At 44.9% G+C, this 27,359-nt stretch overlaps 1 protein-coding gene across 1 annotated transcript in view; it reads right to left on the bottom strand.

The window, feature by feature from the left end:
• The window catches only part of LOC127577713 (dual specificity protein phosphatase 8-like), a 178,835-nt gene that overhangs the window by 133,212 nt on the left and 18,264 nt on the right, over positions 1-27,359 (bottom strand). The window contains exon 2 of the mRNA XM_052029192.1: positions 19,509-19,895. Within this exon, the coding sequence (XP_051885152.1) occupies positions 19,509-19,739 (231 nt within the window). The 5' untranslated portion in view covers positions 19,740-19,895. The remainder of the gene's footprint in view (positions 1-19,508; positions 19,896-27,359) is intronic.

The following is a 27,359-nucleotide window of genomic DNA, read 5'->3' as shown; positions in this document are numbered from 1 at the left end:
GGTCATTCGGCCACAGTCTATGCTGGCTCTCGGAGTTTCCCATTCTCCCACTTATTTCTCTATAACCTAATCCCTCACATACGAGCATTAACAGCTGCCCCCCCCCCCCCCCCCCCACCCACCCCACCATGCAAGAAGCAATTTTACAGTTGTCAATTAACCTAATAAGCAGCTTGGCCTAGGATGTGGGAGGAAACCAGAGCACCCGGGCAGTACCCATGCAGTCATAGGGAGAGCATGCAAATCCACACAGACTGTGCCCGAGGTTAGGAATAAACCCAGGTCGGTGGGACTGTGCGACACTCTGCCACCACTGTGCCGTCCTAAAGCGCTTTTACAGCCAAGAAATAGGTTTTGACTGAGCAATTGCTATTTCAATGTGGGGAAAACAAGGCAGCCATTTGCACAGAGCAAGATCCCACAATAGCAGTTAGCTAATAACCAGATGATTCATTATTTACAGGTGTTGGTTATGGAATAATATTGGCCAGGAGACCAGGGAGGATGACTTGCTTTACTTCTAGTTGCAAGTGACTTACTGATACTCTAACCCGAGAGTATACATGAACATCCCTCTGAAAGGGCAGCACCACAGCTGGCGTGGCACCTCTTCAGGTACTGCACTGGGCTGTCAGTGTGGATTACCAATGGGATTTGGTCTGACAGCTGCCTGACTCACATGAGGAAAACCACTGAGCTACCGCTGACAGCTTATGCATGATGCTATCATGGACATATAATACTTCTGATTCATCACTGAAGCATGGCTTGTGAAAACCACTGCCAATATTGGTCCACCTAACTATGTGATACCACAGGCCATGTACACCCCACAACAACACACATGAACACCATATTTTAAATGTCCTGCCTTTAGGTGCCATTTTAAAATTATCTTGCCACACATCTTACTCATTCAGTCTCTTTCTATTTAAGATGAGCCAATTTTCCTTTCTGCATCATACACACAGTTCCCAAGTCCTTGATCTGCCAATTCTGGTTGGACAGATTCCTGGAGGTTTCATCACATAGCCTGTCTCCAACATCTCTCGCCTGGTAAAAGAAGTGGGGGAGTTGCACTACTGATCAGGGAGAATGTCACTGCTGCACTCAGAGGATGCACTGGAGGGCTCATCCACTGAGGCAGTGTGGGTAGAGCTCAGGTGTAGGTGTAGTCACTATGATGGGGTTATACTACAGACCTCCCAGTAGACCCTGGGAGATCGAGGAACAGATATATAGACAGATTATGGAAAGATGTGGAAAAAAAAAGGATGTTGGACAATATAATCCTTTATTGTCCAACATCCAACAATTTTATTACAATCAAGATGAATAGAAAGCACACAATTTTCTTTAATGGTCCAGTAATTTTCTCTCTTTTCCAGGCAATGCTCTGGGCATTGCCTGACAGACTAATCTTTAACTCTTGGACAACATAATGATTGGCATCTCTTCAAAGTCTTAGCATTTTCGGCATCTGCAATTCTCAGCCCCGAGAACTCATCCAAATGGATCCTAACCGGGCACCTCCCTCACCACCCAGTGTCAAGTTGGAGACAGTACTGTGACCAGCCTCCTTATCAGTTGCACCAAGCCAAGGCAATCTGGGAAGTGTTTGGGAACAAGCTGCCCGTATCCTTGCGATCTCAAGCACTTCTGTACCAGAGCTGTGCCCAAGAGTCTCTTTTCCTCTCTAATGCTCCATTACACCAATTTAGAAAATGCTGAGAAAACAATGCAAAGTAGAACTGGATGTACTACTGTTGGTGTTAAGAAAGAAGTGTATCCTGGCAACCACATTTTAACTCCCAAATTGTCCCATGTTTATAATCATTTGCAAAAACCCTGATGGTTACTTTTCACTGGAGAAGTATAGTAAAACTCCAATAATTTGGCATCCGAATTTTCAGAAATCCTGATGGTTTGGCATCTTTATTCTAAAGGTTAGGACTTTATTCCATGGAATGTAGGACACTGAGGAATGACATTATAGAGGTGTATAAAATCTGAGAGGCATAAATAAGGTGAATGCACACACTATTTTTTTCCAAAGAAAAGGAACCAAAAACTAGAGGGTATAGGTTTAAGGTGAGAGGGGAAAGATTTAAAGAGGACCCGAGGGGCAACTTCTTCACACAGAGGATGGTGCATATATGGAATGAGCTACCAGAGGAAGTAGTTGAGGCAGGTACAGTAAGGACATTTGGATAAGTATATGGACAGGAAAAGTTTAGAGAGATATGGGCGAAATGTAGGCAGATGGGACTAGCTGAGGTGGCACCTTGGTCAGCATGGATAAGTTGGGCCAAAGGGCCTGTTTCCGTGCTGTATGACTACGAGTCTATCATTTTTAACTCCTTAGTCCAGAATGTGAGCCAGAAGATCTGGGTGTAAGTAAGGTGCACAGCCAGAGGCGGGGAGAGTGGTGGGGGCCAGAGTCTTCACCGAGGGTTGGTGCGTGCTGGAGCTAAGGTTGGGGTCCAGAACACACATCCGTAGGTTGATGACTGGAGCCAGGATCCCAAGCGCTTGTACATTTCTCACTCCCTTTAAACTCTCCAAGTTCAGTGGAAAATTTATCACATTACTGTGTAACGTGTTAAAGAAGTGAAATAAAAGTGTGTTTGGGCATTAATAGGAGCAACGTCCAATAGTCTGAAGTATCTTTGGTCCGGCATCAACAAAGTCCTGAGGTGCCGGATTAACGTCACTGCATTCACTTTTCACCAATGATTTGAGACCCATATTAGAAATCCAAGTAACTTTGTTGTTTACACTACACTTCTGTCTCAATATTACCTGTAATTTAAAATTTACAGAACAGGCGAAGGACTTTCAGCCCCTGTCTGTGGGTCAAAGACATGCTACACTGCTGAACCCACCTTCCCACATAGGGTTCCTCGTCCTGTGAGTCACAGCTCTTCCAGTACAGTTTCCAAGTGTAATGAGGGGTTTTGCCTCCACCACCATTTCAACCAGCAAGTTCCAGGCCCCCACCACACTTGGGGTGAAAGCCTTTTCCTTTGTCTCTTCCTTAATCAGAGGATGGTAGGAGTCTGAAGAGGTGGTAGAGATGGAAACACTCCTCACATATAAACAGTACTTGGATATCTACTTGAAGAGCAATGATCTATAGGGCTAAGGACCCAGTGCTGGAAGGTGGGATAATGTCAGTTATAATAAGAACAGAAAATTCAGGGTCTTATCAAGAGTTCCAGTATTTTCAGTTTTTTTTTCCTCATTCTTCTTTAGGGTAGTGATTATTTTCCCCCCTAATGACAGACGTGATGGAAGAATCCCCCTCCCCCACCACCCCCCCAGAGGTTGGTTGGAATCTAGAACGTACAACCTGAGGAGTTGGAGGCGGAATCTCTTACAACGTTTAAAAAGCATCCAGACAAGCTATTGAATCGCCAAGGCATAAAATGCTACCGACCAAGTGCTGATAAATGGGATTAGCATAGCCGGGTGCTTGATGGTCAGCAGGGACAGGGTGGGCTGAAAGGCCCGTTTCTGTGCCGTATGACAGTACAACTTTCAGGTGGGTTGAATGGCCTCTTCCTGTGACACAAATTTTCAATAATTCTGAGAGTTCCCAGGGTTTTGTCCACGTCCAGTTGTGTGCTACAAGCAGGAGACACCTGTGTGATGCTTCCCTTTCCAGGCCAAGGGCTTGGAGATGAAGTGACAGTCTGACAGGGAGTCTGAAATGCCGCAGCACACCAAGGTCAGGCTGGGTAAACCTGATGAGTGTCAGGAGCTATGGAAACTGCTGATAGCATTGTGTGTAGGGTGATGGAAGGGGTGGGGGAGATTGTAACAAGAACTTTCCCAAACTACCTCTCAAAACAAAATTATGAATCATTGGAAATAATTGCTAGGAAAAGCCCTTCAAATCTGCCGCAGACATGAGTATGCAAGCATTATGACTTCCCAATGCTATTAGCATTTCCATCACCATCATCTGGCATTGTCCCAGGAGGGGCAAAAAAAATCCCCTAGAGAAAAAAATCACGAGACTCTGCTGCAACACCTCCCACCAAGCCCTCTCCACACACTCCCCTCACTCCAACACAACATGCAAGGAGCCTTTGTAAAAAGGATAGTGCACCATGATGGCATCAAGCTCTGTGGCAGAGCTGTAACAAAACCTGGCTGTTGGAAAAGCCACAACATGAACAGAAGGCGGCAGGACCCAGCCGACTGTCACCGCTGTGCCTGTCTGCTACTGATTTGTCATTTGGAGCAACATGAGAATGAGGAGGACGCGGCCATCTGGCTTCTCAAGTTTATGACTGGTGGAGCAGAGCTATACAGCTCAGAAACAGACCCTTTGGCCCAAATCATCCATGCCAACCAAGATCCCTACCTGAGCTAGTCCCATTTGCTGGCATTTGGCCCATATCTGAACTTTTCCCATCCAAGTACCTGTCCAAATGTCTTTTAAACATTGTAATTGCCCCCACCATCTACCATCAAGATCATGGTTGTTCTTCTGTCCCAGCACTTTCCTCCACCATTTCACATTCTCTTGTTATCTATCGATTTCTGTTGTGCCTCCACAACCCTCCGTGGTGTAGAATTCCAGAGATTTCCTTCCCACCGAGTGAAGACAGCTCTCCACATCTCAGTCCTAAACAGCTTGAAACTGGTTCTAGACTCCAGCCTGGGGAAAACATCCTCTCTGTATCCAGCTTGTCAAGCCCTGTAAGAATTATGGTAAATTTCCAAATCAAATTACCTCTTATTCTTCTGAACTCTAGAGAATCTCTATCAAAAGATAAGGTGAAAGAACCACACTGGACACTATTCCACACTGTGACATACCCCTTCCACTTCCTGCCCTTCCCCCTCCCACTGACCTTGCGCAAAGCCAACAAGTCCATTTAGACAAATTCCTGGAGATTTAAATCATAAAGCCTGCTGAGGTTGGCTTTAATCATAAAACCAACCTCCCCAACTGTTCAAACAACCATCCCCCCCATAACTTTCACCCCCAACATTTTATAATTAAAGAATTAAAGTGTTAAGCAAAATAATGCAAACAAAAGTACTTTTCTTAAAATACCCTGTAACACCATCTCCTGAGCTGCTTACAGTATTCAGGAGGTGAATCTTTAGTCCCAGCGAGCTTGGGATAATCCTGAAGGAGTGACATTCCCACTCTGGGGCTTTGGGGGGGGGGGGGGGGGGGGGGCAGGTTGGGTGGGGTGGAACCTCTGCACCAATTTCTCTGCAATCAGTGGCCTAACCTGCACTATTCCCCTCCAAGTCTCGGACTGTACCAGTGTCAGGAGAGGAGCTTGCCCTCGTGTTCAGACAGGTTTCAGCTCTGTGCATCTTTTAAGGAACATTCTGATCACATTTTGCTCGAACATTGGGATCCCATCCTGAGCTGCAGGGTATTTAGAGTCTCATCTTCACGTTTCAGAGCATTTGCTCATGTCAAGACTGACACTGCTCTCCAATTGACCCAAAGACCTGCTCCATCATTTGCCCTCTGACTAGGCTGAAATATCTCCAGCTCAGAGCTCGGGTCTCTTTCATCGTGCTGCTTTAAAACAGCTTGCCCAACAGCAATAATATCACCCTCCCATTTTGTTACTCTTCGCACTCCTCACGAGATAGCACGACATGCGAGGGACAGAAAGCTCTCCACCAAAAGAACAAAACTACAGACAGATGACTAACCAAAGCAGGGAACATATAGGGTGAAAACTGTTAGATAGCCAAGGTGGTAATACACAGATGATAAAAACTACTTCACCAGCCTCTATTTTAAGTTGCACAAAAAACATACAAATGTAAAACCAATGTGTATATAACTACCATGGATGTGACATCGTACAACTAAAGTGCATGATATACCGTTCAGACACACTAGCACTACTGGGGCATGGTGTGGGGAACATGCACATTGGTGGATGCCAAGTGCATGCTTTGAGTCTAATCCCAGTACAATCCTCTTTTCTACTTTAACTCCTCATCCTCTCCAATACTTTTTACCCCTCCCACACTCGTTCAAACCCCAGTTCTCTCCTATACTCTCTAGTTCTCCCTTCCCCTATCCCCACCCCGATACCTCCATCTCTAATCTCCTCTAAATCCCCTTCAATTCCTCCGTTTTCATTCTCCCCTATTCTCCTGCTCTCTCCGGTTCCACTCCACCTCCTTTCCCCTTGCACCTTCTGATCCCCTGCCTGCTTGAATCTTCTGGCATGCAGACAATGAACTGCCAATCTCCTCCAATACTACGACTAGCTGCATTCCGCCCCCTCCCCCCCCCCCCCCCCCCCCCCAATTCCAAACATCCAGTTCATCCATAAAGTCCGCAACACCTTCAGATGCTGTGATGCGCAACTGAGTTCTAGAATTCCCTGCCTAAATCTCCACTCTGCAAGCTCTTCCCCCACCCTTTCTCTTCCCTCAAGACTATTAAAACCTTTCCCTTTGACCAAGCTTTTGGTTACCTGCTTACATATCTCCTAGTGTGACTCAGTGTTGAAATTTTCATTGACAATGCAAAATGACTTAAGGCAGCTTACTACTTCGAATGTGCTATATTAATGCAAGCTGCTACTCCAAGTCATAACGTCATACAGCATGGAAACAGGTTCCTCAGCCCACTGAGTCTACATCAAACACAAAGCATCCATTTAGACTAATCCCATTCTATGCTCCCTGCATTTTCAATCGCGCCCAGATTCAACTACCCAACAGACTAGGAGAGATTTAGGGTGGCCAACTAGTCGACTGACCCACATGCCTTTGGGGTTTGAGAGAAAACTAGACCACCCGCACATGCAAACTCCACAAAGAACACTGGAGGTCAGGATCGAACCTGGGTCCCTGGAGCTGTGAAGCAGCTGCTCTACTGGCTGCACCACTGTGTTGTCCAAAGAGCAAAGAAAAACAAATGCAATACTCAAAATGCTGGAGGAACTCAGCAGGTCAGGCAGCATCTACAGAGGGAAATAAATGGTCAACATTCCGGGTCAGATGAAGGGTCTCAATCCAAAACGTTGACCATTTATTTCCTTCCATAGATGCTGCCTGAGCTGCCGAGTTTCTCCAGTATTTTGTGTGTGTTGCTCCAGATTCCAGCATCTGCAGAATCTCTTGTGTCTCCAGAAAAACAAATGAGGTACTTCTTGCTGGTGGTAATCAAACATAAGGAAATGCTTTTCATGGAAGGGAGAAAATTACAGACAGGAAAGAAAATTACTTTCTTCACCCTAAAGAATATATTGATCTTATTCCAAAGCTGAAACGTTATTACAAGTGTTATTGCTTTTGAACACATTCTGAGAGGTGTTAATTATTCTTTATAACATAGCGATCTCTCGATGTTCTGCTCTCAAAAGACCTTAAAAATTAGGCTGCTGCATAACTTGAACAGCAGTCGTGTTCAAATTGATCTGACAATGCAGCACGATAGCAGGCACGGGTCAGGGTACCCACAGTGGTGCAGTTTTGGGGGAAGAGGACTTATTGCAATGAAAGGCAGGACAATACAGGACAGATCAGTGTTAGAATGGTAGGATATACAGAAAGGGTGAACCCCCTCCTCCCCCCAACAACTCAATCTCAACCGGGGCTGACAAGAGTACAAAGGGAACAGCCTCTAGGGCAAATTGGGAAGCAAAAAGAAATAAAAAGTTGGGGAAATGTAAAATGAGATCTGGAGCATCAGAAGATGATTATCCAGACCATCACTGTCAATTCAGGGCAACAAGCTCTTGGGCATTAAATGCCAACCTTGCCACATCACAGCTTTGTTGGATGGGCAAGTTACCTTGGTCATCAGCCCCCTTGTGCAGAGTGGCAGCGCACAGCAGGGTGCGAACACGAGTCCATGGCGGGGTATAGACAGAGTTAATGCGAGTAGGCTCTTTCCACCTAGATTAGGAGAGATAAGTACGAGAGGACATGGCTTTAGGGTGAAAGGGGAAAGGTTTAGGGGGAACATTAGGCGGAACTTCCTCACTCAAAGAGTGGTGGGAGTGTGGAATGGGCTGCCAGCTGATGTAGTAAATGCAGGCTCACTCTTGAGTTTTAAGAATAAATTGGATAAATACGTGGACGGGAGAGGTCTGGAGGGGTACGGACTGGGTGCAGGTAAATGGGACTAGTGGAATAAAGTTTCAGCGCAGACCAGAAGGGCCGAATGGCCTGTTTTCTATGCTGTAGTGTTCTATGGAGTCAGTTCTCCACAACCACTTCCAGGTAGATGTACCAGGCCTCAGTGGGCACAAGGAAGTAGTCCCAAATGCTCCCTGATTTCTCTGGAATGTCTCCGCTCACCCAGTGCAATGATAAAATACCATATGTGAAGCATACCAATAATATCCCATCGTTTTTTTCCCCCCACAACACATCAAAAAATTAAATTTAATTTGTGATAAAAATGTTGAGAAATATTTTTAAAAAGCTCCTCTCCTTTTGAGACCTCCTTCAGTTCAACCTTTTGCAAATGGGCGCAGGCAGCATCTTAGACCACCTCTACTGCACCCCGCTGCAATTGATTAAGCTGCAACTCCTCCTTAATAAGGCCACCGGAGGTTAGGCCAATTTAAAGCACACACCCGGAAGTCTGTACTCTGCGCGAGGAGTCTGCTCAATTGACTGTGCGGCTCTCAGGGACATACAAGTCTGTAGAATGAGAACAGCACTCCCACCATGACAGCCTGAGAGTACGAGCTCCGTTTTTACGGAAGGATCAGGAATTAAAAACACTGACATCAGTATAAGTGACCACAAGGCCAAAAAGCTAAGCAATCCACTAATGTCTTCTGAGAGGGCATTTGCCATAACAACCCAATCCAGAATTTGTCATACTTACATGCTTGATATTTAAATCCCGGTTGATGTGATACGACAAGACACAGTCATATCACAGAATAATACAGCACAGGAAGACAATCAGCCCATTTAATCTGTTCTGAACCTGGTCTTCAAAGAGTGATCTATTTAGTCTCACTTCTCCCCTCCCTCCTATCAGTTACTCACTTCACAAAACTCTTTTCCCCTTGTGTTGCTCCTGATTCTTTTGCCAATTGGCTTGATTCTTTGCTATCCATCCTCAACCCTTCAGCCACTGGGGTTACTGAACCATCCTCTCTAATTAAACCCTTCATGATTTTGACCACCTCAATCAAACGTGCTAGCCTTCTCTACTCTGAGGAGGTTAATTTTTCCCATCAATCCACCTAATGCAACTCCTCGTCCCGGAAAAAATTCTGTTAAATCTCTTCTGTACATTCTTCAGTGTCGATGTTGATCCTAAGATTTGGTGCAAGTCACAATTCTCCAGAAGGGACAAACTATTTTTGTTAATGTTACTGTAATTTCATAGCTTTTGCCTCTTACTTTTACAGGATGAAACACATTATTTGATAAGAAATAGTCCATAGAATTTTTTTTTTAAAAAAAGAGTTCATGCATACACAAGCAATCTTATCCTTATAACGAGACAAGAGACCTTTCAAACGCATTGGGGCCATGCTGGCTCCCAGGATGCAATCTCATTAGCTCTATTCTCCCTCTCCTTATTTCCCTGTACCACTAAAACTTATTCACTCTCATATGCCCATCAGTTTCCCCTTCTTGTTAACCTACACTAAGGGATCATTTACAGCAGCCATCTGACCTACCAGCAGGTCTTTGGGATGTGGGAGGAAACAGGGGCACCCAGAGTGCAGTCAGGAAGAGAATGTGCAAGCTCAGCACAGACAGCTCAAGGTTGAGATCGAGCCTGGGTCCCTACCGAAATGAGGCAGCATTGCTAACTGCTGCGTCCCCATGCTGTTTTGCATAGTTGCAATCAATACATTCATCATGCTCACACACACACAGCAATCCCATTTATATCATTAAGGCTGCGTCCTGTACATTATGTGCAAAAGGACATTAGGTGGGAGAGCATTACACAGTAGCCTTCCTCCACAGGTCCTCTGGGTGGGGACAAGCCAATATTGACAGGGTGGGAATGGGTCTGAAGGGTTAATGTTACACAACTCAGTGGGGTCCCTGTCAAGTGGCAGGTTCTGAAGACCTAGCTAGCCCTGGATAACTTGGTCCATGTTTCCTCACAGTGCTCCAGAAGGCCCAATGCACATAGCACATTATCCAACACCTGACCGACAGAGATCATGTAAGGGTCTGACCGGAAATGCCCATCAAATCTCCAGAGCACCGAGATTCAACTGGGAGACACAAGAGACTGCAGATGTTGGAGTCTAGAGCAACACACAAAAAGCTGGAGGAACTCAGCAGGTCAGGCAGCATCTGTGGAGGGAAATGGACAATCGACATTGACTGTTCATTTCCCTCCATAGATACTGCCTGACCCACTGATTTCCTCCAACTCTGTGTGTTGCTTCAAATAGGAGATTCACTCCAGAGAAAAAAAACAATTTTCAGATGCATAGCACTGAGGGGAAAAAAAAAGTGAACAGCCTCTAGATTTTCCATCTCCCTGCCCATAAGGACTAGGAAAACATAACACATATGATTTGGTAAAGGAGTCTCATGTCCTACACTTCACAAGCTTAATTCCCCAAAGAACTACAAAAGTAACTGAGCATTTTTCTCCTCACTGCTGTTTCAAGCCAGGGCTCCCTGTACACTCTGCATGGCACACATTAGCTGCCTGCATTGCTTCATTCACTTGGTTGCCCATCCTGACTATCCAGCTTTCCCTGACAGAAACAGATGGTGCCAGCAGTGACATCACCTTCAGCAAACAGGGCATTCTTCTTACCCCGGGAGATCTATGCGGACTTAAGATGGTCTCTACAGATGCTTACAACCTCACATCTGCAGCCCTCCTCGTCCCACTGAGTTCCTTTGTCATTTCATCACAACGAACTTGGGCAGCGAGTTCAAACACAAAAAAGTCAAGGTACACATGAATGACTATGTACATGAGCAAGGGCTGTATATCTATGCGTACAAACGCATCTGCTGCTTGTCTCCATAGTGGCATGTATTTATATGCTTTAGTGCATGTTTGCATGCATGTGACCTGTGTATGTTCATGCCCACACACCCATGTGCTAGTTTGTACAAGCGCCCATGTGGATGGGTCTGTCTGCACATTTAGAAACCCCTGGTTCTCCAGAGTCCTGGAGACATACAGCACAGAAACAGCCCTTCGGCCCATCGAGTCCATGCCGAACATCAACCACTCATTTACACCAATTCTTAATTCTTCACCAATTACACTTAACCCACCCCACATTTTCATCAAATCCTCCAGAATCTACCACTAACCCACACACTAGGGGACAATTTACAGCGGCTAATTAACCCACCAACCCACACATCTTTAGGATGTAGGAGGAAACCAGAGCAGCTGGAGGAAACCCATGCGGTCACAGGGAGACCGTGCAAACTCCACACAGAGAGAGCCAGAGGTCAGGATTAAGCTGGCTTGCTAGAGCTGTGAGGCAGCAGCTCTACCAGACTGGTTCTGTTGCTGACACTTTCCCTTTGCTCATCATGAAGTCAAAGCAGGCGGATTGCCACAGCTGCTGTACACAAAATCATTTTGGTGAAATTAAACAGAAGATGCTGGAAACACTCAGCAGGTCAGGCAGCACTGTGGAAAGAGAAAGAGTCAACACGTCAGGTCAAAGACCCATTAAAATGAGCCTGCCACCTCTTCTGGTCTCTGTTCTAATTTCCTGCCATTTTTCAAATAACACGGTGTCCCCTGCACGAGAGGGTCAGAGCTACAGAACCCCCAACACTTACAGAACACAGAGTGAAACACTTATTCGTGTGTTTTTTTTATTTTGAAGGGTTGTCTCATCTCTGTTTAGTTTACTTCACTACCCTGACCTCAGTTTTTGGAGGAGCCACAGTCAGAAGGTGCAGAGTCTAGCTCCTATTCCAGGTGCTCTTGCAGGGAGGAGTCTGGAAATCTGAATTCCAAGATGGGATACTCGCATCCTTACCTTTATTAAATGGGTTGCGGCTACTGAGGGAACTCACCCACGAAAAGCCACTGTATTGACGAGTACAAAAAGTCGAGAAAGCATTCATGGTGCAACCAGCTAGACGTTAAATCAACCTGCAAAATCCTTTCACTGCTTCAAACTATTCCTTAATGGAAGAGCATGAACATACAACACCAACCAGTGCAGGAGCAAGATATATAATAAATAAGGATCTGTTGAGTAACAGTCCATCCGTTTTAATGAACTTCTATTCACAGTACAATGCAGAGGGCCTTTCAGTAAATCTGGTTCCACTTTGGCACAAAAACTGGCAAGTAATTAGGAAGCAATGTTGGTAGACACATATGTGGAGAGTAGTTTGAGAGCATCTTTAACATCCAGCTTAATATGATACCCAAGCAGTTCTCTAGACTTTTTTTTAAATCATGAAGTATTAAGAGAGTGAGCTTTCTGTAAACTTGCGGCCTATCGCTCCATGCGTTACCATGGAGACAGCCTACAGGGTCATCTCAGAAGGCAGTGCTGGCTGCCAGCAGCTTCTGTGGAAATTTGCCCGTGTGCTCTCACCATTTTAAAACCATCCTTCATTTGGTCCGAGGGTCAGGAAATGGTAGCCTCGGTACCTCCAGATTTCTAGTTTATACTGCTGGCAAGAAAGCCACCTCCTCAGAGTGCAACTTTGGAAAATAAGCATGTGATTCAGTGCTGCTGGGTTGTACCACCCCTAGTAGGGCTTTAAACACCCCTCCCTCCTCTTCATCTCTGCGCTATAAATGGACTATTATTTCAGAGGAGATGCAGTATTCATTCCAACTTTGCTTTTATGATGACTGATACCATCTGAAAGACTCATCGGTTCCCCTGCCAGTCAACCATTGCTTTTCATTTTTCTTTCAGTCTTATGCATTGCCTTGTTAGAAGTTCAGAACTAAATAAATCAGCTCTCATTAGCAAAAATGAGCTTCAAAAGCAAGCGATTTAATTATTTTTCCACTTCCTTTAATGGATATGGAAATTAAGCTGCAGAATCAGGGACAGTGGTCTATCTGACTCTGGACATCTCCAGGATAGTCATGTGAAGGAGCGAAGCTCATTGAATAGTTAGACTTTACTTGAAACCGACTAGAAATTCCTTGGGCAGTACTGCATCAACTTTCACATGTCCCCCTTTGTACCAGACTTCAACAGAGTCAAAAATGGGTGGAACAGCTAACAGGTGACAGGATAGATATTGCACAAGACAAATTTTTATCTCATAATTTCTCTGAAAAATTTCCTGCCCTTCCCCTTTTCCCGTATTTACCAAATGATGTAATGAAGCAATTTGCATTGATGCGATTGACTGCACTGGATAAACGTGCTGCCTGCACATGCTGCCACTGGGATTCAGATGTTTTGCAGCAGCTCCAACTGTTTGTTCTCCCCAGTGAACAATCAACATTTTTTTTGATGTTACGTTTAAACGATGAGTGCAGATAATTTTGATTGAGGGTAGTGGTTAGGAAGCAATCGAAGCCTCGAGCACAAGGAGCTAATCTGCCACACATAGTGCACAAGCACAGCACATTAATGGTCGGCACCTCCTGGACCTCAGATCAGCCCAACCCACTGAGGAGGACACTCTCCTGAGTCACAAGGCTGTGGGTTCAAACCCCACTTCAGGACCAGGGGAGCTGATCAGTGCTGCATCAGAAGTGCTGGTAATTTTAAGCAGAGTTTACTGAGGTGGATATAAAAGATCCTTTGACATTGTTCAAAGGGGAGATGACGTTCCATGCTCAATAAGGAGTGCTCAGTCAAAAGTGGGTTGTTTGTGGGACCTTACCTGGTAAAACTATTTGTGGTGTTTGCCTAAACACTAATTAAGCGTGACTGTTCTTCAAAAGTATTAAATGCATTTGGACACCTTATGAGTAGGTTATACATGGGAGTCTGAGGTCCTGTGTGGTGGGAGAAGTTTTACCTTTGCCAGGGTTTAAAGGTAAGTGAAATTTCCTGCTAGTACGGTTGTACCATACTCGTAGCTTCAACACTTTCTAACCAGTACACTATAACAACCCACACTGCTTACTGTCACCTCTGACCAGGACTGGACATTGAACAACACAGCAAAGGTATCACATTGTGTTGTACTCACCTCCAGATGTTCACTTCAACTGGTTAATGGAACCACATGTACCAGAACAACCTGGGGCTGATACTCTCGCATACATTTAATGTGTGCCCAAAGAATGATTTCTTCCTTGTCTCTAATACATTCTTCAAAGGCAAAGTGGATGGGAAACAAAGAGGTTGTAACACCACCATAATTGCTTGGAATACCTCCATGTTATGGCCTCTCACCAGGTTGTGGAAAGGGGCAGGTGATAGGAATGTCAAATCATGATTCTCCAAGGATTATGTGTATGGAGCAGGCTTGGTGGAATACCTTTCACCATTTCTGCATCATACCTTCAAACAATGGCACTGAGGATAGTACCTTCTCTAACTGAGGCTATTCTGTGGATTGTTTTGAAGGACTAGGACCAGCAGCGCATGGAAATGTGTGTGTCCTGGTATTTACTGGCAGATTGAGGAGAACAAAGGCATGCACAATGAATAAAAGGGAAGAGATCAAGGGATGCTGTGTTGATGAAAAAAAAAAGTCCCAGCAGAGGCAATATGGCCCAAACTACAAACTCAATTATCCTTAAATATGTGAACTGGGCCATCAGCTGGAGAGTTACTTATGTAACATCTTTAGTCAACAAAGAAACAAAAGATTAGAGGGCTAGTTAGTCCAGAAATTGTGGGCAAGTTCTTGAAATCCACGCTTTCAGATATAGGTAAGATGTGAAGTAATTTTTTTTTACTTACAATGACTAGTTGTGATCCAGAACTCACAGCATATAGGGTCAAGGGTTATTGAGGGCTTTCTAAAAAGGAAATGGATGGGGACTTGAGGGAACATAATTTACAGGACAGAGGGGAGAAAATCAAACTGATTGGACTGTTCTACCTGGATTTGATGCACAAAATATCCCCTTTCTGTACTTTAACTATGCTGTACAATTCTCAGAGTCTGCAAAACTACTGACTGCAAAACCCACATGAAGGGTATTCTTACACAAAGAATTTTTTTACTGGATTAATCTTCTGAATTTTACCAAAAGGGTGCAGTGGTGATTACTAAAGAATGGGACCCAGCATGGGAAACTACATGTGGGTGGAGAGGCTGGAGACTGTAAATTGTTCAGTTTACAGCAGAGGTTGACTGATTTGATTGTGTCAATGCAGAGAAAATGTTCTTTGCAACAAGATGATTGGCGACCGGGGAGTTAAAGATAACCAGAATGAAAAGGAACCAGAGTCAGATGAGGAAGAGCTTTACTGGGAACAGGTTCTGAATGTTCTCACTAGAGAGAAGTGACTGTCAAACAAAAAAAGTGGTGGAAGCAGAACCTTAAAGATATCTATAACTTACAAAGGAAAAATCCAGAGTCGGCATTGAACGAGCGAGAGAATGTGACACTTTCAGAGAATAGGCACAGTCCTACTGGGCCAATCACAGGATCACAGAAATTTACAGCCCAGAAGGAGGCCATTCAGTCTATCTTGTCTGTGCTAGCCAAAAATGGATTTCAGGTCATCCCATTCCCAGCTCTGCTGGTTCTTCCTCTTTCGCCATGTAGTCGTCAACATACTTTTTAAAACGCGAAGAGGATTTCTACCTCCACCACAGTTTTGCGGCAGGTTCCTGACTTCTACTGCTTGTTGTCTTCCTCAGCCCTCCAATTCTTCTACCTATTAATTTAAACTATTCTCCTAACTGTGCTCCCAAGGCAAACATGTCCTTTCCGTTCACCTCCTCTCTCAGCCTCTCACACCTTTTACACTCCTCAAATACCCCTCAGCCCTCCTTTGTTGCACAGAAAATATCACCAGTCTGGACAGTGAGGGGGATGGCAGGGTGGCACAGAATGTGGAGTTGCTACCTCACAGCTCCATCTTTGTGGTGCCTGTGTGGAGCTTGCACGTTTTCCTTGTGACTGTGCACGTTTTCTCATTGCACTCCAGTTCCTCCCTCATCCAAAGACCTGCAGGTCGTGTAGGTTAATTGGCTGCTGTAGATTGTGTAGGTGAGTGATAGTATCTGGTGGGGGCAGTTTATGGGAAATGTGGAAAAGAACAAGATGGGGGATTAATATGGTATTAGTGTAAGTGGATGCTTAATGGTCAACATGGACTAGCTGCTCAAGGGCCTGTTCCTATGCTGTACAACTCTGCTTATCTACAACTCCAACTCTTGCTGAATGACATTCTAATGTTGTTGACTCAATGGCTTTAGTAAATGAGGCCAGTTTGGGCTGGGACGCTTTCAAGCGCCACCATCCATTCTATGAGGGGAAGCTCCAGACACTTGCGTCACCTAACATGGTGTCATGGATAGCAGCTCAGCTGCCAGTGACCAACTCCTGGTAGTGACCTGGTTGGCAGCCCTGCTGTCTGCCTCCGTTCCAAGCCTGGTTTCTGGGCAATGAAAGAAAAGGTTAGGTCACACTGTGAACAAGTGCCAGCACTGTCTCAGCAAGCTCCTCCTCGTTCACATTTGTTTCACTCAGTTCTTGTTTTAGTTTGGGGCTGGTTGCCTGAGCTCCTCGCCGAATTCCAGGAGCAGCTACTTGTGAAGAGGGCGACATGCAAGTAGAAAGGTTGGGAACAGTGAGCTGGGGGTTGGGGGGGAGGTGGGTGGTGATGTGGTGGTGTGGTCAGTGAGCGGAGGAGTGGGCAAATTACTTTGCTCCTCCGCTCTATAGACTGATGGTGAGGTTTTCTCCATTGCAGTTTTATTGGCCTAGACGCTTTGAGAAGAAATAGTCTGTGGAGCATGGAACGGGGTCCTTAGATCTTTTCGCTTCATCACATCCTTAAGCTATTAAACAGAGTGCATGTTTGCAGAGTCCAACTGAGGACTGCTGAGAATGAAGATAACAATGACTCAAAACTTTTCTTCCTTTTGCCAAGTTCTTGCCCTTCCCCAGCCCTCCTGGAGCCACTGATCCTTTCCCCAAGCACCCTTAGCTACAGTCATTGTTAAAGCCACACTCTCAGATATTTAAAAAGACAGTGAGGAGCTGGTGCTTCACCGTAGCTGTAAACAGAGGAAGGGAGTGGTGGAATGGGAGGTCACAAAGTCATCTGGTGTCGTGTATTGATCTTTTACAAAACGCTGAAGATAAAACCATGACAAGTGCTAAAAGTTGCATTGCTATGTTTACCATACATTTTAAGTCACACCAGTATCACTTTAGCTCCCGACTGTATCAGTCAGTATTGCGTTCACACTGTACTGTGCCTATGCTTGGAGCTGGGGGTGGTTGGAGTTGGTCTGGGGAAGTACTGGCCGAGACAACTTCAATTTGCACCACTAGTTCATTTTGTTAAGATAATTACATCTGTTCTGAGAAACCATTTTGGGAAGGATGCCACTAGGGAACACTATGGACTGGTAGTTAATAGATCTTGCCTTGATAACAACATGGATGGTTGGGTATAATTGTCAGGAGCTTCTTGCACAGATGGTGAATAAATACGCCCTGCAACAAACACATAACACAAGGTAAAGATGGCCCATTTGATGGTGGAGCCCTTGATCTCTTTCAGCCAATGATATCTTTCTGTCAATGGTGGACCTGTGGTGTGTTCTTTGAAGACACAACAATGCCAACCTCTGAAGACGCTACCTCATCCGAGACCACGGAAAGGTAACTTGCAGAAAGATAAGTGGGAAGAAGCACACACAGATCAGGGCTCTTCATTATAATACTGCTCTCCATATCTTAATATTAAGCACCTTAATTCAGCATGGAGTTGGGAACAGAGCTTGGACCTCTCTGGACTGAGTGTAGCAGTCCACTACCTCGTTAATGGCTTTGCACCTTATTGTCTACCTGGACTGATCTTTCTCTGTAACTTTAACTCTTTATTCTGCATTGTTATTGTTTTCCCTTGTACTACCTCAATGAACTGTTGTAATGAAATGATCTGTACGGATGGCATGCAAAACAAAGTTTTTCACTGTACCTCAGTATAAACCAATTAACTAATGCCTTAAGCAACTAAGTTATCAGGGCAACCCCTGATTTCTTTTAACAAATCTTTGGTGAACATAGAGTACAGCACAGAACAGGCCCTTCGGCCCACAATGTTGTGCCGACATAGCTAATCCCTCCTACCTACAGAATGCCCATATCCCTCCATTTTCCTCTCATTCATGTGCTCATCCAAGCCCACAGTGAGTTTGCCTCCACCACCCTATCAGGCAACGCATTCCAGGCATCCATTACTCAGAGTAAAAAATGTACCCCTGACATCTGTTCTGAACCTACCCCCTCTCACCTTAAATGCATCGCCTCTGGTATTGGATCGCTCAATAATGGGGAAAAAGATAATGCCTATCCACCCTATCGATGCCCCTCAATTTTATTCACTTCCAACAGATCACCCCTCAGCCTCCGCCACTCCAGAGAAACGAACCCAAGTTTGTCCGGCCTCTCCTGATAGCACATGCCCTCTAATCCAGGCAGCCTCCCAGTAAACCTCCTCTGCACCCTCTCTAAAGCCTTGACATTCTTCCTATAGTGAGGTGACCAGAATTGCACGCAATACTCTAAATGCAGCCTAACCAGAGAACCTTAACCAACAGGAAGTGGCTTAGCAGCCGTTTGGTTGTTACTAGTCTCGCTCTGGGATACCAAGAGGCAACTGAATTCAGGGCTCCCATTAACTAGTTAACAAGTGCTGGGATGAGTGAAGGCAAGGGACAAGAAACAGACGACATCTGGATTAGGGGACTCCTTGGCTAAGGGAGGGTGGGTGGGGGTGGAGAGAACTTTGCAAGGGTAGCAAGGGCAAGGGCAAGGGCTCGAGGGGAGATTTAGTCAGAGGGCTTGGTGGCGGAAGAGAAGAGAGGGAAAAAAAAATTGTCTGGTGCGGTCTAATAAATATCCAACACTTCAGGATGGCAAAATTATAATTAAGCTTGCAAGCAGCACATAATCACCCTACATCAATCACACAGGCTCACTGCCAGGCAGCAAGCTGCGTATGCTGTCCCCTCAATCTGCCACAGTATTTAGCTCCATGGGGCCAGGGCAATGATGTCATTGACATCCAATCACCACAGGCCTCAAGAGCACAGGCTTAATCCACTCTTTCATTATTTGCAGTTTTATTGCCTTTGCACAGGAGCAGGTTAAACCAAGGGTGGGGGAAGAGAGAAAAAAAACTGCAGAGAGCCTTTGAAAGCTTAAGGCGAGCTGGGGGAGGGAGGGAGGCTGACAGACGGAGATGGAGAAGGAGACAAAAAAAGAAGAAAAAAAATCAGAGCCACATGTCGAGACAGACAGACAGACTGGAACTAAATAAACCCACATGCACAAATGTCACATGAAATAGGCTGAAGCAAGTATGGCGGGTACATTTGGGTTCATGTTTCCCGTCTCTCCGGGGAGCATTGCTGTGGGATCAAGGGTCAAGGAGGAAGGAAGTAGGGGACAATACCTTCATCTTGCAGGAAGGCTGAATGAGCTCAGTGATGGAGAACTTGTCCTGCTGCAGCCGCCGCTTCACCAGCTTCGAGCAGCAGATGTTCACCGAGTTCAGCACGTGGGAGGCGTTGTATTCCACAAACGAGCGGCTGTCAATCACCAGAGTGCCCTCGACGCCGTTCTGCAGGAGGCTGGCTAGCTTCTGGGCATCGATCACTTTGGGCTTGGCTTTCTCCCCTGCCATTGTTGGCCGAGATCTTCAGGAAGAAAGAGCTCCCTCTCGCCCCACCTCCAGATCAAAAGAAGAGAGGAGGGCCTTCACGAGGAGGTAAGATGGTCGAAATGTTACTGCTGTGCCAAAGGCCAGCCACTCCTGCTCACTGCTCTCAGCTGCTTCATCCTATGGAAGAAAGAAATGAATTACTAGTCAGAATGGTACATTAATGGCTGCAGGATCTCCCATCAGACCTTGAGGGAGATCATGGTGACATTTATTTCACAAAAGAGCACAAATATTGTGCAGATTGAACTTTGCCCTTTTGACAAGCTATTGGAGTATTTACTCACTCTCATTTTGTTTTGGATTCTTTTCCAGAAGAACAGACATCCTAAGTTTCTTCCCACGGGCACTAACAGCCTCCAGCACTCTTCCAAGTCCCTGTTCAATGTGCATGACCAGAGATCAACTAGTCCACCACTTCCCCAAGTTCCTGTTCAACACATGACCAAAGTACGTCTAGTGCACCACTTCCAAATCTCCATTCATCAACTAGCCCACCATCTGCAACGACAAGGATGACCTCCGAAGGAAGCCTGCGGACTCTTGAACCCAGTGCACAAAAAGTGCCCGATCTGGACTCCCAATATCCACAGCCCTTGCCAACCTGCTTTTAGGTTAGTAACCAGAAGAAAGTTATATTCTCTCTCTCTTGCCCAAAAGGTCATTTGCGGTACCACTAATTCCTCCCTTCTGAAGTCAGCTGACCCAGGGATCAAACTCAATAACTTCTGGTGACTTTAATCCATACAACAGCAAACTAATATACCAGGCAAAAATATTTTTAAACAATTAGAGAACTGCATACAAGCATCCAGACATCCGGTAAGGAATGCTTTACCACACAAGCACGCAAAAAGAAAACCAAACTTCAATTATTCCCAATCGACTATGGCTGTTGCATTTCCATGAGTGATTTGAGTTGTAACATGTGGCAGGTTTAATGTGCCTGGGAGGAAGAGGATGCTTTGGGTTGTATCGCAGACAACCAGCAACAAGGAAAGCCGAGTATGGAACCTTGTGAATCACTGCCTCATCTCTCGATTAATCAACTTACAACTTTCAAATCTGAACACCAAGTTCAACAACTCCAGTTCATAATCAATCTCCCATTGTCATGTACAGCAGGTTCTGAAAATGATTTTGCTATTACCCCATCGCTTCCAATGACGCACCTTTTTTTTATTAAAAACTGTGTGTCCTCCAACCATCCCCTTCGTACAATCATCCTTTTTGCCCTTTAATCATTCCCTCCCACCCTATCACATCCTCCCTTTGTCCTTTCCTGCACCTGCCTGCCACCAGCACTCCCCCACCACCACCCCCCCCCGCTCTTCATTGATTCAAAACCTATTAAACCTCTTCCAGTTTTAGCAAAAGTGTTAACCTTAAAATGTTAACTTTGGTTCTCTCTCCGTCGATGCTGCCTGACCTACTGAGTGTTATCAGAAATTCCTGTGTTTATTTCAGGTTTTCAGCACAGGTTTTAGAAGGACCTATTTCAATTTTGTTTAGTAATTTCACAAATCCTTTGGACATACTTTGCTTCCAAAATGAGACAATTTTTTTTTGCCAGCAACTTCTTGACATCCACAGCCAACCCTATTTTAGGTTTAATGCCAGGAGCCAATTACTTTCCCCATCTATTGCCCAAAGGTTAATTGTAGTACCCATATTTTAACTGGTCTGGGTGTTCCTGATGTGGGTCACCCAGTGACATAACACAGGTTCGATGCAAAGTAAAGCCTCAGCTACATTATGCATTAAGCCCAAACTCTGAAGGGCAGCATCAGAGCAACAGTGAGTTTTTCTACCTAGTCAGTATTCACCCTTAACCAACACTCCAAAGAGATTAGATGATCTACTTTTGGGCTATTGCTGTGAACAAATTGGAAATACAGAAAATCGGACAGGAGGCAGCCATTTGGCCCTCCGGGCTGCTCCTCCATTCAATATGCTATCTGTTTGGAGTTTGCATGTTCTCCCTGTGGGTGGGTTCCCCCAAGTGCTCCGGTTTCCTCCCACATCCCCAAAGACACACATGTTGGTTGGCCACTGCAAATTGCCCTCTGTGTAGGTGGGTGGTAGGAGAATGAGGGTGGAGTTGATGTGCACCTGGGAGAGAACTGGTTACAGAGAAAGTCGGGGAACGAGACTGATGAGATCGCTCTGACAGCCGGTGAAGACTCGATGGGCCAAATGGCCTCCTTTATGTTGTAGGGAAAAGTGGGATGTTGTGAAGTTGGGAAAAGCTGTGGCAGAAATACATATTTCTTCTCTTAATTATAGAGCCACAGAGAACAGAAAGAGATCCTTCGGCCCATCATGTCCATGCCAACCATTGTATTTATATATACACTAGTCTCATTGAATGAGTTCTAACCATGGCAGAGAGATCGTCATGCACCCCAGGACACACACACACACACACTCACAATGGTGTCAATGCATGGGGCCCTCCTGAGTATTTCAGCAAGAAGCCTGCTGCTGCTAAAACTAAAACAATACTTTGTGGGCTGCGAGCTTCAGTTTAAGTTTTAACTTTTAGATTTATTTACCTGGAACATTACTCCATCAGCTAACCTTCATCCTGACAGCAGGTGCTAAGTAGCGGGAGCGACTTACACCTCTCTGAGGGCGTCCATTTTGCACTTGATCATTATCAGTCCAAAAAGGATTGTTATGAATCTGCTCAAAATTTAAGTTGTAATTCTGGGACAGGATTAAGCCCAAAAGATCGAGGCCTTCAGACCAACTGCCCGAATGCAGCCAACTCTGGGCATAGGAACCGACAGCTTCACACCAGAGGTGATGCAGCCTGCAGATCCCGACAGCCCCTACTCTAGCAAAACTGGTACCATGGCAACCACAGGCCCCGCTCCATTAGCCAATGGGCTGGATCCGGCCAGCAGCATAACCGCCCCACTCACGGTGCCTGCCCGCTCGCACTCGCCTTCATTGGATGCAGAGGGCAGAATAAACCCGACCCTCCTTACCTCGGAGGCGGAGCAGGGTGCAAGCAGCCAAGCCTCCAGAACGCCCTGAGCCTGCCACTGCCTCGCTTTTGAACCATTTTTAAATGTCTCTGATAGTTACATTTTTAAAAAAAGTATTCAATTAATTAAAACATTGAGGAATAAACGAGTACCACAATTAAAAACTCAGTAAAGTGCAAAACAAAAATTTCAAATAAGTACCAAAATAATTCAAACACCTTCCTCCCACCCTACAGGACCCATTGAAATGAATGGCATTGGTGTTAGTACACCTGCCAAGGTTGACGTAGGGGTGAAGGGGTGAGGGCGGGGGGGGGGTGCTAGACGATTTGGACTCTCTCCTCAGTACGTCAGTGCTTCACCCGAGCTCAGTGGCAAGTGCAACGGCAAAAGCATTCTGGGTCAGTTTGGACTTCCATATTTGGACAAAAATATGCAAGCATCCGCAATGAACTGAGCCACGAACAGAACCACAGGCTGTCAGCCAGCTCAGTTCGATAGAAACTTTGTAGTGCCAAGGTCAGGAGCCAATAATTATAACGGTGCCGGGCCTGCTGATGCATGCTGGGGATGAAGCAGCCTCTTACAAATGTGCCTGAAAGAGCCTTGGAAATACATATCAGCCTTAGTGAGCCCAAGTGCTAAGCAGATATCTTCAGTATTTGTGATGCTCCCATTTGTTTTTACAAGTGTGTCCTAATGGCTTCCAAGCCCTTTCATCTTCACCGTCTCAGTTACAGTTTCCCTGATGACCTTCTTAACTACATCACCGTCTGCAACCAAATGGGAAAACTTGAGTTTGTTGTCATGTGTTCAGGGAGTTGCCACCCCTCCATGAATCAAGAGCTTAAGCTGCAGGCAACAAAAGAAAATTCAGTGGCCACTAACAAAAAGATGTGTGAAAAAAATTTTATGAAGAACTTTGCGAGGTGTTAAGAAAAAAATTATTGGAGGTAGGAGCTGTTTAACTGTCTGCAGTCATATTGTTGGATAATGGTAACCCTTTTTACATTTCAATTGGAGTGGGACAGGCACTGCAGAAGTTCCATTCCTCATAGTAGAACACAGCTAAGGAGACAGTTCAGTGCAGTGCTGAGGGAGTGCTGCATTGTCAGCAGTGCTATTTTTCAGCCCATTTGTTAAACAAAGCCCTTTCTGCTACCACATTCCACGGCATTAATTCGAAGCAAACATCAGGGGAGTTATCCCCTGCCTTAGCCTTTGTTTATTCCTCAAATAGATTCTCTGATCATTATGACACAATGCTCTCCATGGGAGCTTGCCCTGTATAAAGTGACAGACCTGTTCCTTTCGTTACAGTGATGACATTTCAGTGGTAGTGCATTGGTTATAACTTCCTTTTCAGAAGGTCCCAAAGCAAGTGTGAGGTGCTATATATAAATGCTTTGAAGACCAACTCTTCCACTTAGACACTAAATGTCATGAGCTAATGGAAATCGCACGATGAATCTCCCCAGAACACATCTGAACAGAGTTGGCACCCTGGATGGACAAGATTTAAAAGCGAATCACCATAACAAGGGCTTTTCAGACAGACTCCAATTCCATTTGGTCTAAAAAAAGCTCTCGGGCGTAAGCTACTTTGTAGTATCTTTTATAATGCATGCAATTTAATAGCCTAATCTGGTTAAAAATAGCTGCTTCACAAGTTGCACACAGAATCTTAATAATAAGTTTCAGAATTATTTTTACAAGCCTCTTTTAATGATGCACTGAGAAAAAGTTTAAGCGCCAGTGCATTAGCCACCTTTATTCACAGGAACACAACAGATGTTGCAGCTGCATCCCAATACTCCATATCAATCCAACAACGACATGGCAAACCTTCACAATTACATCATTTCTTCCTGTGGAACTTCACCCAATGTTATTGTCTGGACTCTATCCCTTTTCTGCATAACGAGACAAGCTTAACCAACAAAAAAAATGCATGTCAAGGCAAACGAGGAACAATATTTGCCTCTCCCATACCATAAACATTTCTATATTTCATTATAACATAGCAAGAGGCCATTCAGGCTATTGACTCCATGCTGGCTCTCAGAGCATTCCCGTTAATCTCATTCCTCACTTATTTCCCTGCAATGTATTCTCTCACATGCCTATTAACAACCTCCTTTTCCCCCATCCCAATTCTCCTACAACTCACCTATACTTGGAATTTACAATTGCTAATTAACCTTTGGGATGTGGGAGGAAACCCACACAATCACAGGGAGAACATGCAAACTCCACATGTCAAGTCAGAATCAAACCTTGATCACCAGAACTGTGAGGAGGCACCATTAACTGCAGCACCACTGTGTATCTTTTCCTATGACTGACAGTGGACTACTTAGATTATGTCAATTTATGGTCTGTCAGCAAGATTTGTACAAGAACAGACTAGATTAAGTGGCCTCTCCAATAGTCCTTCCCTACCATTGGGAAACTGGCTCTCCTCTACTGGATATCCTTCCACAAGGCAATAATGAAAATTGCAAAGTTCCTCGGGGAAAATATCCTCCAGGATACTTGTATCAAATTCATAAGTACATACCTCATTATACATTGTTGCGTGGTGGCTACAGGGAAAAAAAAATCAAACAGTGGACCCTTCCGTCTCCCACCTGAGAACGGAAAGGGAAGCAGCAAACATTGCACTGACCACCCACAAACGGTGAAGCATCTCGCAATGCAAAAATCCCACCTGCCATCCCCCTCTGCCATCCACTTTCAATAATAAAGTCCCTGACTTATTTTGGACCCGAGCTAAAATTTCAGTAGAACAATGCAGCTTTAATCTAGTCTGGTTCTATACAAATTGGTGAAGTTGCACCTTAAGACCTCCACGACGCAAGTAGACGGAAGGTATGACCCGACAATGGCTCCAGAGGATGGCAGCTCAGCTTCTGTTTTCATGGCAGAAGTGTCTGGGTCCTTACTTCACAATATGTAGGTAGCATGTCACTCAAAGAATGTAAGAACACTCAGGATGTTCAACAGGCACACGCTGTGCCTCTGCCCCGATGGGTCATCCACCAGCATCACTGCTAATTTGCTGCTCACCTTCACAGAGGAATTGATCCTACAATGGGTTTGCTAAATGAATAAATATAGCTTGGAGGTTCCTCCTCCAGTCTCTTCGCTCTAGATTAATAAATGCAGGTCGTCTCTTGAGACTCTCCCCTCTCAGCTCCAGTGCAAGGTTGATGATGAACCTCTTACTGCTCAATGCTTGTACCTGGCAATTTTCTCATTATGTTCAATTAAACCCCCGATTAAATAAAGCATGTCCCTGTGCTCAGCACTGCAATGACAGGCTATGTTCCTTTCGTTGACTGATTGAATCCTAGCAGTGGATGGCAGTGCTTAGGCTCCCTGAGACTGTATCTTGTACACCTAATGAAATTACCGAGCTGGAAACAGTTGCTGAGCTGTAAAGGCCACTGTGAATTCTATTTGAAGTCTCCAGGGACACTGTACCTGTCAGTGTTGCCTTCCAGGTATATTCTCCAAATGCAAAATGCAGTCAGCAGCTTCCAAAATATTTCTGTTGCTGCATTACCTTGCTTATTCATGAGAACTTACAAGACAGTCAGAAATCCAGAAGACTGCAGCATAGGGAGCAGCAAGGGATAAGAGAGTACTTACCAGCTACTTAAGAGGGGAGCAGATGTGCCTTCTTAATATGGCTCCCCTTATGTAATAAATTACCTTTAATAGACAGAAGTACTTATTCACGGCTGCTAGACTACGTACCTGTTCTTGAAAAGCATTCCTAGAGGTTTGAGCTTTCTGCTCTGGGTCAGAATCTATAAAAATCAACACCAGTAGCACTCCCAAAATAGACTGTCTGGTCTTTTATTCTCCATACATCAAATCACTTAATTTTCTACAACACTCAATATGTACGAGAATAAATTTGAGTACTTTATAAGATAAGATCTTTAGTCACGTACATCGAAACACACAGTGAAATGCATCTTTTGCGTAGTGATTTTTTTGGGTGGGGGGGGGGAAAGGGGGCAGCCCGCAAGTGTCGCCACGCTTCCAGTGGCGACATAGCATGCCCATAACTTCCTAACCTGTACATCTTTGGAATGTGGGAGTAAACCAGAGCACCCAGAGGAAATCCACACAGACATGGGGAGAACGTACAAACTCCTTACAGACAGTGGCTGGATTTGAACCTGGGTCGCTGGCACTGTAAAGCATTATGCTAACCACTATGTCAAGGGGCTCCAAATTGACATCAAGTAGCATATGGAACTTGGAAATAGATGAGAAACAAATCAAACACACACCAAATACTTCTACAAACATTGATCTCAGGCTGAAATCACTGAAATTAATAGAGTGGATATGCATTTGAAAAATATGCAATCTAACAACAAAAACAGCCTTGTTTAAACCACTAGTTAATACATCCCTGGTCTAGCAGTTAGCTTCGTATCACAATGGCAAGAGAAAATGAGTGAGTTTGGTGTTTTTAAAAGGAACTTGAGATCATTATTTTCCCAACAGTGGTGTTACATTTTCTTCCCATTTTGAGGCACGTTGCATTTTTAAAAATTCTTATACTTAAGTG

Source organism: Pristis pectinata, chromosome 14 (assembly GCF_009764475.1).
Source record: "Pristis pectinata isolate sPriPec2 chromosome 14, sPriPec2.1.pri, whole genome shotgun sequence".
Taxonomy (NCBI): Eukaryota; Metazoa; Chordata; class Chondrichthyes; order Rhinopristiformes; family Pristidae; genus Pristis; species Pristis pectinata.
This window is presented reverse-complemented; position numbering and strand designations above follow the sequence as displayed.